The sequence below is a fragment of the Anomaloglossus baeobatrachus genome, chromosome 8 (assembly GCF_048569485.1).
Source record: "Anomaloglossus baeobatrachus isolate aAnoBae1 chromosome 8, aAnoBae1.hap1, whole genome shotgun sequence".
Lineage (NCBI taxonomy): Eukaryota > Metazoa > Chordata > Amphibia > Anura > Aromobatidae > Anomaloglossus > Anomaloglossus baeobatrachus.
In genome coordinates, this window is record NC_134360.1 from 12,316,664 (window position 1) to 12,332,832 (window position 16,169).

Genomic DNA, 16,169 nt, shown 5'->3' on the forward strand with positions numbered 1-16,169 from the left:
TCTGTTTATACAAAGTGCTTAGAGTATTTTTGGAAGAGAGCTGACTTTGTTTGTATGGAGCGGCCATGGGTCTCTGAACCTGACCGGTCCGGCTCTGGTCAGGAGGCGGCGGCCGCTCCTACCTCCAGTTCTTGCACCGTATTTCATAGACATCTGAGGCTTTAGATCGTGTCTCATTGTATATTTGAGACCTCATCATCTGTTGAAGCTTCATTTTACCTTGGACAAGTCAAAAAATTCTGATACTTTTGTGTTCTATTTGCGATGTTCCAGGGTTACATGATCTAGAACATCCCGATGTCTCCTTGGCCGATGAGTGGTGAGTACAGATCCAATACTAACCCTTCCAGAAGGTCTTCCCTGCACAGAACATACTAACAGCTCCTTCTTTGTAGGACGTACTGCAACACGGACCTGCACCCGGAGCATCGCCACCTCTCTCAGTTAAAAGCTATTAAAAAATACCTCACAGGAAAAGAGCCATTATTGCAATGTAAGTGATAAGCGCAGGTCCCTCCTCTGCTCCACAGTCACTCGCATCATGTCTCGCTGCCATGCGTTTCCGATGGTAAACATCTGCATCATGTCTCGCTGCCGTGCGTTTCCGATGGTAAACATCTGCATCATGGAGTTTTGCAGAAAATCAAACCTGCAGTTATTTGTCTTAGAACTTTATCTTTGACCTGAGATTCACAATAAGGATCTGGATGGAGAAGAAACGCTTTCATTGCTTGACACTGATAAGGGGTTAAAGAGAATGTCAGAAAATGACCGATTATTTACTTCTAGGTTTTGTGCTAAAAATATATTTACAATGTTTTTATCCCCAAACCTAAATGTGACTATACATTGTCCATTTATAATCACGATATCTGGTGCGCTCAGTTATGCACCCACCGTGCGCTCAGTTATGCACCCACCGTGCGCTCAGTTATGCACCCACCGTGCGCTCAGTTATGCACCCACTGTGCACTCAGGTATGCACCCACTGTGCGATCTGTTATGCACCCACCGTGCGCTCAGTTATGCACCCACTGTGCGCTCAGTTATGCACCCACCGTGCGCTCAGTTATGCACCCACCGTGCGCTCAGTTATGCACCCACTGTGCACTCAGTTATGCACCCACTGTGCGATCTGTTATGCATCCACTGTGTATTCTGTTATGCACCTACAGTGCGCTCAGTTATGTACCCACTGTGTGCTCAGGTATGCACCCACTGTGCGCTCAGTTATGCACCCGCTGGGCGCTCAGTTATGCACCCACTGTGCACTCGGTTATGCACCCGCTTGGCGCTCAGTTATGCACCCGCTGTGCACTCAGTTATGCACCCACTGTGCGCTCAGTTATGCACCCGCTGTGCACTCAGTTATGCATCCGCTGGGCGCTCAGTTATGCACCCGCTGGGCGCTCAGTTATGCACCCGCTGTGCATTCAGTTATGCACCCACTGGGCGCTCAGTTATGCACCCGCTGGGCGCTCAGTTATGCACCCGCTGGGCGCTCAGTTATGCACCCGCTGGGCGCTCATTTATGCACCCCCTGTGCACTCAGTTATGCACCCACTGCCTCCCTCTTTCAGTTCGACAGTCCATACTCCTCCCCTCTAAAAATGGCACCACTGAAACATAGGAAACGTTGGGGAAATTCGGAACCACCAGCTCCACTGACCTTTCTCTGCCATTGATCCGCACCGCACCATTATCATTGCTGCTAGTCCATCTTACACCAATAGAAAGGCAGGTAATGCGTCATTTAGGTTTTACAAAGTGGTTCCCTTACCTGTGACTGCCATTTTTCAGAAGAGGAATGGCGACCATGCTGCAGAAGGAGTTTCCACTCCAAAACGAGTTGAATAAAATCACCTTTTAGGACTTGCTTTCCGTTCTTTATTCCACGGCAGCGCGGATAATAACCCCTATCATCCACCATCAGCTATCTATTTTCCAGATGAGAGAACAGGCTGCTGAATAAAAGAGGGATGCAGCAGCTGCAGTACAGAGGGCACCAGGTATCATGACTATACATGGGACATGTACAGTCACATTAATGACCGGGGGTGGATGTTTATTTTAATTCTTCATGTTTATATTTATAAAAGTCATTAAATTTAGCAGTTTTCACTTGAGCCACTTAGACTCATATCACTTTCCAGCATTTTCATTATCATCACAGACAGGATTACAATGTAAAGTAGCACCTCTATATATCCAGTAGATCACACAGCATTCAGCATTTGCAAATATTGATGTCACAGCTCACCTTCTCCTCCTCCCTGTATGGTGATTTCACAGCTTTCAATGAGCACAGAAATCAATGAACATTTCCAGACCACATGTTGCTACAGTCCATCTTTCAGCCTGGCAGGTGCGTTCAGACCAACTGATGTCTAATGCACCATGAAAACACACCACAAGGGGGACACTAAGACACAATAACAACAGTGGGCCCTGGAGCTAGTGATATGGGTATATGGGACACCTCCTATCATCACCAGCAGCTTTCCTTACTCTCCTAGCCAGTCTCTAAACAGTCTCCGCACCTGTTGCCAATCAGTAACCAGGGACCCTGAGAAAACCCTGTAGAAACCCTGGCTAGTGAGAGGTAGGTGAGGTTCACTAGATCAACCACTGCAATAAAAAGACATGAGGGTAGGTGAGGCAAATAGGGGAATAACAACCAAAATGGAGAACATGCAACTTTAAGACATATCCACAGCAGCTCCTTCCACTAAGGCAGCCAGAATACATTTTTTTTTATAATCAGTAAGGATTGCTGAGAAACCCTACTATTTGAACAACACAAAGGGGCATGGCTAGAAAGCACCTGCAGTTGACCTACACTGCTGGGAAGAACAACATTTAAATGAAAAGTCCCAGATAGAAATGGGACATGACCATCACATGTACGGCCCATTTCTGTATCCTATTAACAGTAACTGCAGCCAAAATCACACACAGAAAAGAAATCAGAAAACTAAAACTGATTAGAAATAATGTGTGTATATATTATTAATTAGAATAAAATATGTCTAGATGCCACATTTCCCTTAAGAATCATCATTACAATATTTTCTTAAGGAAAATTGTGTTTTTTCCCAAAATTGGTAAAACAATGTACTTTTTTGTTATTGAGATACAGCCCAGCACTTCACAGCTTGTATCAGCTTATCCACAGTGATCGGAGCTGACACATAACAGTGGCAGGTAGTGGACAGATGTGACGCTGTGTCCTGCTTATTATTGTATTTACCGAGTTAATAAGATGCCGATAAGTTGCTGAGTTTGGGTCTCTCTGGTGCAGGTGACAAGGAGCTGATCCAGGAGGTGTTGTTCGATGCGGTGGTCAGCGCTCCGCTGGAGGCCTACTGGACCAGCCTAGCACTCAACAAATCCGAGTGAGTACATGTCATTACGTGCAGCACAATGCAACCTTCTTCTGAAAAATGACTCCATTATTAGTCAACGGAAACTGGAATCCAAAACTTGAGACAAAACTATTACCTATGGGGCCAAATTTTTTGTTTGGCACCTATCGTACCATGGTACAGATTGAGCTTGGTGGTGTACGGCTTGCATACAGCTCATTGTCCATGGAAACCCATTAAACTTCTGGCAAGGGCACAGTGATAGTGCTGAGGTTCGGACTCGCTCATTGACCATGGAAACCCCATATCATGACATTTCTGGCGGGGGCGCAGTGTTAGTGCTGAGGTTCGGACTCGCTCATTGACCATGGAAACCCCATATCATGACATTTCTGGCGGGGGCGCAGTGTTAGTGCTGAGGTTTGGACTCACTCATTGACCATGGAAACCCCGTATCATGACATTTCTGGCGGGGGCGCAGTGTTAGTGCTGAGGCTCGGACTCGCTCATTGACCATGGAAACCCCATATCATGACATTTCTGGCGGGGTCGCAGTGTTAGTGCTGAGGTTTGGACTCGCTCATTGACCATGGAAACCCCATATCATGACATTTCTGGCGGGGGCGCAGTGTTAGTGCTGAGGTTCGGACTCGCTCATTGACCATGGAAACCCCGTATCATGACATTTCTGGCGGGGGCGCAGTGTTAGTGCTGAGGTTCGGACTCGCTCATTGATCATGGAAACCCCATATCATGACATTTCTGGCGGGGTCGCAGTGTTAGTGCTGAGGTTTGGACTCGCTCATTGACCATGGAAACCCCGTATCATGACATTTCTGGCGGGGGCGCAGTGTTAGTGCTGAGGTTTGGACTCGCTCATTGACCATGGAAACTCCGTATCATGACATTTCTGGCGGGGGCGCAGTGTTAGTGCTGAGGTTCGGACTCGCTCATTGACCATGGAAACCCCATATCATGACATTTCTGGCGGGGTCGCAGTGTTAGTGCTGAGGTTTGGACTCGCTCATTGACCATGGAAACCCCATATCATGACATTTCTGGCGGGGGCGCAGTGTTAGTGCTGAGGTTCGGACTCGCTCATTGACCATGGAAACCCCGTATCATGACATTTCTGGCGGGGGCGCAGTGTTAGTGCTGAGGTTCGGACTCGCTCATTGACCATGGAAACCCCATATCATGACATTTCTGGCGGGGTCGCAGTTAGTGCTGAGGTTTGGACTCGCTCATTGACCATGGAAACCCCGTATCATGACATTTCTGGCGGGGGCGCAGTGTTAGTGCTGAGGTTTGGACTCGCTCATTGACCATGGAAACCCCGTATCATGACATTTCTGGCGGGGGCGCAGTGTTAGTGCTGAGGTTTGGACTCGCTCATTGACCATTGAAACCCCATATCATGATATTTCTGGCGGGGGCGCAGTGTTAGTGCTGAGGTTCGGACTCGCTCATTGACCATGGAAACCCCATATCATGACATTTCTGGCGGGGGCGCAGTGTTAGTGCTGAGGTTTGGACTCAGAATGTATGGACTTAGCAAAGCGTTGGTGACTTTTCTACTTTCTGTGCTTGGTGACCTCGCCCACTAATTTTATGTGGCCTCTAGATCAGGGCTGAGATGAGAGATTCCTAAATCTTTCCACTTTTCAATAATATCACTCACAGGTTAAAGGGGTTGTCCACTACTTTGACATTGATGGCTTATCCTTGGGATAGGTCATCAACGTCTGAGCGGCCGGAGTCTGAAACCTGGAACCCCGACGATCAGCCATTCTCAGTAAGCGGTCGGAAATTCTCAGTTCCGGAGCTGCCCCGTCTTCTGATAGCGGCTTCAGCCGGGTACTGCACACCCGCCTCCTATTGATTTTAATAGGAGGTGGATGTGCCCGGTTGTAGCCGCTATTAGAACACTGAGGAGCTCTGGTATGCCTGCTGCCACCACCGGCACCGAGAACAGCTGATTGGCGGGGGTGCAGGGTGTCGGAACCCGGACGATCAGACATTGATGATCTATCCTAAGGACAGGCCAGCAATGTAAAAGTAGTGGACAACCCCTTTAAGCTATAATATTTAGGAACAAGAAATGTCATGAACGTACTGGTTCCACCAGACTGCCAGGACCCCCAGCACATAATCCTCCCCTTCAAGAGACACCACGACACAATTTTTCATTTGAACAAACATTTTTTATTTAACTTTGTATTAGGAGAGTCAAGGGAAAACAATGCTCTCATCTTTTGGGATAAAATTATGGTCACAGCTCTCCACAAGGGCATTAAACATCAGCCCATATACCAGGGGTTTAGGTAAAGTACCGCCATCCGGCCGTCCGGTGCGGGTATTTCGCCTCCATTTTTCCTTATTTCCAACCCCTTCCGCCTGCTGTGACTTGAAAATACCAATAACCAAAATCCACATTTCCTTAAACCAAAACCAAAACCGAAAACCGAGGGGAGGGTGGGCGGGAAACTGGTCCGGGTCCTGGGTAAGAGTGGCTGGGAACCGCCGCTCCTGCGCAGTAAGCTGCGGGGAAAGGATCCAATGACGCCTCCGGGGGAGTGGCAATGTCGGGGGTCTCTTAAAGGGGGCGAACCTAATTACCACGGGGAAGGGGCCAGCAGTCAGGGGGCAGCATCCACATTCGGGCTGCAGTGCCCCACAGACTGCCAGGACCCCCAGCACATAATCCTCCCCTTCAAGAGACACCACGACACAATTTTTCATTTGAACAAACATTTTTTATTTAACTTTGTATTAGGAGAGTCAAGGGAAAACAATGCTCTCATCTTTTGGGATAAAATTATGGTCACAGCTCTCCACAAGGGCATTAAACATCAGCCCATATACCAGGGGTTTAGGTAAAGTACCGCCATCCGGCCGTCCGGTGCGGGTATTTCGCCTCCATTTTTCCTTATTTCCAACCCCTTCCGCCAAGGAGCAGCCAAGTTTCAACGAGCTGCGACCCCACCCAACAGCGACTGAAGCGCTTGTACTACACCCTCACGGATTCCTGCCATGAACACATCCTGCCCGCTATCATTCAAAAGCACTCCATCCGCCCGCAGATAAGCCGCATTATCACCCTCCAGCTGGTGATGGCGGACTACCACCCCATTTTTAAAGCGAATGAATTTGGAGATACGCTGATTCAGCGTTCGCCGGGTTCTCTCTATGGCGAGACCTTCCCTAGCGCCATGCCAGACGAGCCGTGGAATAACTTCAGACCAAACAAGCCTCATTTGTGGGAAGAAGCAGGGAAACTTGTCCATATCTGACCGCATGAGGGTCAGTAACTCAGCCAACGGGAAAGAGACCAGGTCGTTACCCCCGGCGTGTAACACCAAAACAACTGGGGAGGAGACCATCCTTGCAATCTTGACCACCTCCGGTAGCACTTGGGGCCACGCCAGGCCCCTGATACCTCTCCAATTAACATCGATGTCGAGTAGACCCAAGGACCGGCCACCAGGTCGAGAGTCCGCTCTCCGAGCTGCCCAGTACACAAATGAATGACCTAGGATCCATACGCTAGGACGGCTTGAATCTGAAAAGAAAACAATGTCAAGCACAGCAAACCAATAAAACAGGTAAATGTTCCTATTCAGAGGCTCGAACTGCGGAGCCCGTTTCTAAGACTAACTCGGGACGTATGTATCTCATGAAGCACTTGGAGTGCCATCTGCCAACCCGCTGGATTTCCGAATCTTGCATGCCGGCGCGTGAAGCCTCAGTGGCGGCCCCAATACGGAAAGAATGAGTGCCAAATTCAGCCGCTGGCAGGCCAAGGGAGACCAAAATGCGTCTCATAAAATTTAAAAACTGACCCGCCAGAAGGGGAGAACCATTCTCGTGTGTGAAAAATTGGGGACCCTCGGCTCTGACCGCCAGGAAAGCCCTGACCAAAGTTCTAGGGCACACTGGGCCGATAATGGAAAACAGGGGAAACCATGTGCCCCTGCCCTCCTGATCAGTCTTAGTTTTACGCAAGCGTACTCGCAGCCCGTCCCCGCATACCAAAACGTCATCCCGTCGCAGCCCACCTGTGGCATCCCGCGCCTTGGGGACTAGTTCACCGACCCGAAGGGCCCCGAAAAAAGCTGTTCCAAAAGCCGCGGCAAACAGGGTGGACTCGAATGAAGTGTTGCACAGGGACTTAGCCCCGTTGATTAGATCGGACAATAGCTTGAACGAAATGGGCCTTCTGTGGTCAACCCTTACGTCGCTCCTCCTCCAGCCCTTCAAGACTTGGTGCACCAAGAAGGACTTTGTAACGTCTGGCCAGTTCCTAAGTTTAAAGTGAAATGCTATGCCCGACAGCCGGTTGCGTGTTACCGCCCCCGATGCCTGTCGGTTGCTCAAGGACACCAAATACCTCAGTGTAAGCTGTAATAAGGTTTCGCTCGAAGGAAAAACAGGGATTTCACCCACAGACTCACACCAATCACTCCACGCCTTACCGTAGGCTCTCCAAGTCGATGGGGCCACTGAGGAATGGATCATCGGGAGCAGCTGAGCGGGACATCCCACATCCAGGCTGGACATTCCAAACCTTGAACCTCCGATGACGGATGCAGCTCCCTGAATCTCTGAAATTGAAAACGCGACAGGGCGTCAGCCATGTTGTTACGGCAGCCAGGAACATGCTTTGCTTTGAACCAGGCATTCACAGATAGGCACTTTAACACCAAGAATCTAATAAGGCTGATGACCGGAGGGGAAGAGGCGGACAAGTGGTTGATGGCATGCACCACACTGGCATTGTCACACCAGAAAACAATACGCTTATTACTCAATGCATCCCCCCAGAGTTCAACCGCGACCGCTATGGGGAAAAGCTCAAGCAGGGTGAGGTTGCCGGTCCATGCCCACTGTGCCCAGTGTTCAGGCCATTTTTCAGCACACCACTGTGTGCCAAAAATAACCCCAAATCCGGAGGAGCCTGCGGCGTCCGAAAAAAGCTCAACTTCAGAGTTTGTACATTCCGCATCTTGAAAGTAAGTGTGGCCATTGTAAGTACTCAAAAATTTCTGCCAAACCACTAGGTCGTTCTTCAGCGGGGCTGTTATTCTGATTCTATGGTGCGGCAGCCGTGCGCCCCGGGTGGCCAAGGAAAGACGCCTGGAAAATATCCTGCCCATAGGCATCACTTTGCAGGCGAAGTTGAGGGAGCCCAATAGTGACTGCATTTGTACTAGGGTGACTTTACCGACCAAGATGACCGCCGAAATAAGGTTGGACAAGCCACTGACTTTTTCTGGGGGGAGCCTGAACTCCATTTCATCTGTGTCGATGATTATTCCCAGAAAAGACAGGACAGTAACAGGGCCAATGGTTTTTTCTTTTGAAAGTGGGACCCCGAACAACCCCATCAAAGACTGGAAGCGGTCCAGAACCAGTTGACATAAGGGAGAGGAGGCGGGGCCGACAAACAAGAAATCATCCAGATAGTGGGTTATACCCTCGGAACCTGTCTCCCGGCGAGCAGCCCATTCCAGGAAGGAACTGAACATTTCAAAATACTGACAAGAAATGGAACAGCCCATGGGGAGGCAGGTGTCGAAGTAATACTCACCATCCAGCATAGCCCCCAGCAGGTGGTGGCAGTCTGGATGTACGGGCAGGAGGCGGAAAGCCGATTCTATATCGGATTTGGCCAATAGGGCACCCCTGCCGGCCCGCCTGACCAATTCTACCGCCTTATCGAAAGACACATAATGGACCGCCGAGTCCTCCTCGGGTATGCCGTCATTCACAGACCTGCCCTTGGGATAGGACAGATGGTGAATGAGGCGGAACTGCCCATGCTCCTTTTTGGGGACAACCCCCAAAGGTGACACCCGGAGATTGCTGAAGGGGGGGGCCTTAAACGGGCCTCGGAAACGCCCTAAAACAACCTCCTTAAACACTTTTGACCGAATGACTTCAGGATTTTCCCTGGCCGATTTTAGGTTGGGGGATAGCGAGGGGAACTTAGAAAAAAGGAAGGGTATGAAAAACCCAAAAGAAAAACCGAATCTGATTTGGGCTGCTGCCTTCTTATTGGGGTACTTGTTTAACCACGGCCCCATCCTGGTGACGCTCACTGGTGTCCCGGTGTTCCTGGGTTCCGGGCTTTGTACCTTGGGCTTTTTGGGCAGATCTGTTGCATTTTGCGGCAGTGTGGGGTCCACCGCACGCCGAGCATTCGTGCTTGTATTTGCACAGGGTGTGGTACTTGCAGAACCCGTCGTTAAATAACCAACATGTTCCTGGTCGGCGAACGGCCACCGCACCCATGTGAGATCCGGGCACGGCGGCCGCCCCGGAAAAGGGCTGGATAGCCCTCTGAGCCATCATCAAGCGGAGCCAAGAGTCAGTGGCCTTGACTCCCCAACCCAGGTGAGGCTGAAGGTCTAAGCGTCGGCGGAAATCCTCATCGTATTTCCACCACGCAGACCCTCCGTGGGACTTATATGAGCTGTAAATACTGTCCATATAAGTGAACAGTTCTGAGCACCTTTCCGGGTGCCGTTGCCCCATTACGCATCCTAAAACGGAAAAAGCCTGTAACCAATTATTTATGGTCTTGGCGACCTTTGGCTTGCGATCGTAAATTTTCTCGCCCAGCCGCCGCTCTCGGTCTATCGAATGCTGGTCAGTCGATATTAAAGACCAAATATCGACGTAGCTGTTGGCCCAAATTAGCTCTTTTACTTGTGCTTCAAGGTGGGAACCCAGGGGAGGGACCCCACAAAAAAGCCCATCTTTGTAAAGATCCGGACAGGAGGGGGTCGGTTTAGGCTCGGGGTGCTGTAACAATTTTGGGTTCAAAAAGATCTTATGACCTTGAGTAGGATCCCTGGACTCGGCCCCGGTGGACCCAACCCCGCTCCAGACCCCCACATAAGGGTACTCACCGTGTGTCGTAGAAACTGTATTCCCCAGCTCCTGGAGATGCTCACCGGACGTCGGACCCACGTCCACTCGATGAACCGCTGTAGCAGTTGATGATCTTCGTCCCCTGTGCGAGGACTCTGGGCATACGTCTGAGGAAGAGGGGGAACGCCAGCGCGAGGACCTAGAACGCCGGCTACGACGCCTAGACCTGGATCTGCCGTGGCGACGGCTGCTGTGGCGTCGCCTGCTGCGCCGACGCGCCCGCTGCTCATCGGATGATGATGATGAATCCCGACCACGATGGCTGCCCGCACCATCCGCAATAGCCGTGGCCGGGGTCCCAGCACGTGACCGTGATATGCTCTGGTAAGCTCCACTAACCACCCCCGCCCTCATCTGTAGGTGGGTATTCTGCAGGACAAGTGGCGAACTAGCACCATCCCCCCTTACATAAGGTGCCCACTGAGTAGGTACGGGTACACTAAGTGGATTCAGCTGAGAAGCTATGCCTGGACCTGGTGGGGCAATACAGAAAGGCTGGCTCGCCTGTGATGGTGGCGGTGTCTGATCAGATGGGGGCCACAGAACCAACTGGCCCTCCACCGTTGCAACATTTAGGGGCCCCTCTCCTCCCCCCCTTTGAACTATAGGAGCAGGATCAGGCAGTGCTCTCAAATCTGCTGATCCACTACTAGAGCCAGAAGAACTCTGGCTTGTATTATTGGCCCCCATGGATACTAAGGGCAGGCCAGATGGGGCAGTACTAAATGCTGGCTGCTGAGGGAAAACAGATCCCTTTCTCACAGCGCAGCTGCTTGCAGCCTGAGCTGGAGTAATTCCAACCTGCGCTGCTCCCCTGTTCCCTGGAGCGTCCCCCGTGATGGCGCTGGCAGCCGCGATAAAGCAGGTGGGCGGGGGCATTAGCAGAGAGCGCGAAGGATTCTTTTTCGCGCTCTTTTTTGAATTTTGCGGCGGGCTCAAACGGGCCGGCGGGCGGGTATGTCTCTTAGACCTCCGCGCGCCGGCGCCGCACGTTTGAACCTCGGCAGAGAGGAAGCTGCCCGCAGGGAAAAGCCCTGTGAGCCATTCGCTGCCCTCCCTGCCGATGCGCTCTCTTACCGCGTCCATCAGCGGGTCCATAGTGCCGGCAGTCCAAACTGGTCCGGGTCCTGGGTAAGAGTGGCTGGGAACCGCCGCTCCTGCGCAGTAAGCTGCGGGGAAAGGATCCAATGACGCCTCCGGGGGAGTGGCAATGTCGGGGGTCTCTTAAAGGGGGCGAACCTAATTACCACGGGGAAGGGGCCAGCAGTCAGGGGGCAGCATCCACATTCGGGCTGCAGTGCCCCACAATGGCTCCTATTACAGGATGCGCTGGTATCGGTGAGCTCTATGGTGCCCAGTCAGGTTACACGTGCACTCGTGCTGGCCGGCCATCCTTTTCTATTCCCATTGCTTGTAGTGCAAGAGCAAATATAAAATTATTTATTCTAAAACAATTTGATGAAATAGGCCAAAAACACACCTTTTTAATTGTTTTCTCTTTTCTTCCCAAAATTTTTCAACCAGAAATTCAGACAAAGATGTAGAAATTGCTTTCCTGGGGACCCGCACTGGACTCACTCGTGTAAACCTCTTTGTGGGACCCGAGCAGCTGACGTACAGGTAAGTAATGACCAGCGGCCGTATCCTGGGGGGTGGACGTCATTAGCTTATACAGATGTGGCCTTCTCTACCATAGCTGCGACCGGCTGCGAAAAAACAAAAACTTTTACAGCGCCCAAGAAAGTAACGCAAATGGCTGTTTTATTTAAATTTTAATTCCCTAGTTGGAAGTTCCCTATTGTTCCATTCAACATTAGGGAATTATGAGGGATAATGAAGGGGTTCTCCAATTATGACCAATATTGATGAGTGGGCACTACCATGCTCAGGTGCTCAGTACCCGTAACTAGTGATGAGCAGGCACTACCATGCTCGGGTGCTCAGTACTCGTAACTAGTGATGAGCATGGTAGTGCCCGCTCATCACTAGTTACCAGTACTGAGCACCCGAGCATGGTAGTGCTCGCTCATCACTAGTTACCAGTCCTGAGCACCCGAGCATGGTAGTGCCCACTCATCACTAGTTACCAGTACTGAGCACCTGAGCATGGTAGTGCCCACTCATCACTAGTTACCAGTACTGAGCACCCGAGCATGGTAGTGCCTGCTCATCACTAGTTACCAGTACTGAGCACCTGAGCATGGTAGAGTCCGCTCATCACTAGTTACGAGTACTGAGCACCCGAGCATGGTAGTGCCCGCTCATCACTAGTTACCAGTACTGAGCACCTGAGCATGGTAGTGCTCGCTCATCACTAGTTACCAGTACTGAGCACCCGAGCATGGTAGTGCCCGCTCATCACTAGTTACCAGTACTGAGCACCCGAGCATGGTAGTGCCCGCTCCTCACTAGTTACCAGTACTGAGCACCCGAGCATGGTAGTGCCCGCTCATCACTAGTTACCAGTACTGAGCACCTGAGCATGGTAGTGCCCGCTCATCACTAGTTACCAGTACTGAGCACCCGAGCATGGTAGTGCCCGCTCATCACTAGTTACCAGTACTGAGCACCCGAGCATGGTAGTGCCCGCTCCTCACTAGTTACCAGTACTGAGCACCCGAGCATGGTAGTGCCCGCTCATCACTAGTTACCAGTACTGAGCACCCGAGCATGGTAGTGCCCGCTCATCACTAGTTACCAGTACTGAGCACCCGAGCATGGTAGTGTCCGCAAATCACTAGTTACGAGTATTGAGCACCCGAGCATGGTAGTGCCCGCTCATTACTAGTTACGAGTATTGAGCATCCGAGCATGGTAGTGCCCGCTCATCACTAGTTACGAGTATTGAGCATCTGAGCATGGTAGTGCCCGCTCATCACTAGTTACCAGTACTGAGCACCCGAGCATGGTAGTGTCCGCAAATCACTAGTTACGAGTATTGAGCACCCGAGCATGGTAGTGCCCGCTCATTACTAGTTACGAGTATTGAGCATCCGAGCATGGTAGTGCCCGCTCATCACTAGTTACGAGTATTGAGCATCTGAGCATGGTAGTGCCCGCTCATCACAAAGAGACAGGTCCCCCTTTGTAGCCTCTCTAAACAGAGTTTCAGCAAATATGGATTCCCTTCTGTGAATCCGAAATCATACGATGTTCCCGATTTCAGACGCTCCGCTCCATAGTTGGGGAATTCTGTCCAGCTAATTTGTTTAATGCCAGCTTTTTGTTTTCTTATGTTTTTGAGTTTAGACTGAAATGTTGCCTATTCTTCTTGACCCTGAGCTCAGAACACAGCAGCTTTCGGTTAGGCTGTTTGTAGATTTCCCTTTACCGCTCTGAATGCAGCGCTCCGTGGTGTGTTGCTTCAGCCGTATCTTACCATCTGCTGCGAGTCACCGGCCACATTCCTACAGATGTAGAGAAATGATTTATTTGCCTCCAACACAAGAAATGGGAGGACGACAGATGCACTCAGTTATTGTGAAGCTAACCAAAAATGAGCAAGTCTATTATATATTATGGTGTCCATCGTGAGCCCATACTAGCCGAGTGGACATGGCCATAGACATGGTACCGTCACTTAACGGTCTGCTGTATTATTTTATAAAAGCAGTGCCCCTCACCAAATTACAAATGGGGCAGTAAAAGTAGAATAGTACATTACTTTTCAGCAAGTTTTAAAACTTTTCATTTTAGTGCACACGTGAAGTATGAAAATGAGCTTGGTATCTGAATCTTAACTATACCTAGGATCCAATATTGTGACTTGGTTTCCATGACCATTTTAATTTAGTCTATTGATTTGGACATATAAAATTACCAAATATCTGTCACGGGGTATGCACCAATGTAAAAGGGGTCATAAGCTGACCCTAAGAACCCTGCGCTGTCCCTTGTAGGTAGGCTTGATGGTAGCCAGGTTTGAGCCCGTAGCGTGGCCCTGTGTCCTGTCCGAGCCCTGATACTACTCCCCCTATCCAGGGAGCAGGCCAGAAATCCAGTAATAAAAATTCCACAAATTGGCACTGACCAGGGTGAACGAAAACTCGTGCACACAAACACAAACACAGACGAGGCACAGTATGTGAAATGGGGAGTAACACATAATGAGTAGGAAATAAATGCACAACTGGAGAACTCACACCATGCAAAACCGAAAATTGTAGATCACTATTGAACTAGATAACCACAGAAACCGAGGTAGCAAAAGCTATATCCGGCACTCAGCCCCAGAACCCAAACCCTTATAAAGGGTGAAAACAGCTGAGGATGGTAATCAGCAGACTGAGCTTTCACCAAATGATCACAAGCCAGCGGGAATTAACTCCTGCTGTACTGAGGAGCAGTGAATCCAGAACCAGCCGACACCCATGACAATCTGTGCAACTCAGGGAAACCAGGCTGTTTGTCGGACTCTGCAGTGTGAACAGAGTCCGACACTACCATGACACCCAGCGAGTGCAACGCGAACACTGCACAGCAATATCTAGATAGTAGAGATGAGCAAATGGATTTGAAATTTGTGTTTAATTTTTAGGAATTTGCTCTACATGATTGTCATGCCTAGCATTTGGGACTCGATCCGGTGACCTTGTGCTGCTGAGCCACAGCCTGGTCAGCCCCTGTCCAAATGCTGATGGTCTTTTACCTTTACTTGGTTTGCGGTTATCAGATGTTCCCACTTACTCTATTTCTCTGTCCTATCACATCTCGGGTGGGGCTATTTATACTCTCCTGATACTTGCCTTCTCTGCTGCCTATATTCCTACGTAGATTGTGCTAAGGCGTTCCAAGGTGTTGCCTGTTAGACAGAGATCACTGTGTTATTTGCTTTGTGCTTTCTCATTATTTCCAATGGAGGGGTTCAGTTTTTGGCTAACTTAGGGATAGTTTTTGCCCAAGATTGGGTGTTACACTCTCATTTCTCTCAGATTATCATCCTAAGACTAATAGGCAGAGAGGATGATCCAAGTGGTTGAACAGTATTTGAAATGTTTTGTTTCATCTAATTAGGAGGACTGGGTAGAATTACTGCCTCTTAATGAATTTGCCGTATATAACTGTACCTCTACAGTTATGGGGACCTCACCTTTTTTTGCTCTGGGGGTTTTCATCTGTTTTTGGGGAATTTTCCAGGTTTGCAGTACTCTTTGCCGGATATGACGAAATGTTCTTCCCAACTGAGTAAACTCTGGAAGGAGGTGGAAAAAGGTCTTTTGGTATCTAATGACCGGGCAGAGAAAAGTGTGAACCAGAGATATAGGGGGCTCCTGTCTCTAGGGTGGGGACGTTTGTGTGCTTTCCTAAAAAAATGTACGTCTTAGGCTATGTGCGCACTGGGAAATGGAATTTTCTTGAGAAAATTCCGCATGCTCTCAAAGATTACCGCACCCGCGGTAAAAAACCGCGGCAAACCGCACCCGAAAACCGCATGCGGTTTGCCGCGGTTTGCTGCGGTTTCACCGTGGTATTGTTCGCGGTATTGCCGCGGTTTTGCCGCGTGCGGGTTGGGATGTGCTTTATTGCATTCAATGCAATAAAGCACATTGAAAAAAAAAAAAAAAAAAAAATTTAATTCTGAGATAGTAGATAGACAGAAGAATAGATAGAGGGATAGATAGATAGATAGATATAGAGAGAGATATAGAGAGAGATATAGAGAGAGAGAGATATAGAGAGAGAGATATATAGAGAGAGAGATATATATAGAGAGAGAGAGATATATAGAGAGAGAGATATAGAGAGAGAGAGATATAGAGAGAGAGATATATAGAGAGAGAGATATATATAGAGAGAGAGAGATATATAGAGAGAGAGATATAGAGAGAGATATAGAGAGAGAGAGATATAGAGAGAGAGAGAGATATA

The 16,169-nt window shown here is 49.6% G+C and overlaps 1 protein-coding gene across 1 annotated transcript in view; it reads left to right on the forward strand.

Annotated features, from left to right (window-relative positions):
- CACNA2D3 (calcium voltage-gated channel auxiliary subunit alpha2delta 3) overlaps nt 1-16,169 on the forward strand; it is a 1,156,773-nt gene that overhangs the window by 811,290 nt on the left and 329,314 nt on the right. The window contains exons 22-25 of the mRNA XM_075321303.1: nt 274-319; nt 396-493; nt 3,302-3,395; nt 11,826-11,921. Coding sequence (XP_075177418.1) covers nt 274-319; nt 396-493; nt 3,302-3,395; nt 11,826-11,921 — 334 coding nt within the window. The remainder of the gene's footprint in view (nt 1-273; nt 320-395; nt 494-3,301; nt 3,396-11,825; nt 11,922-16,169) is intronic.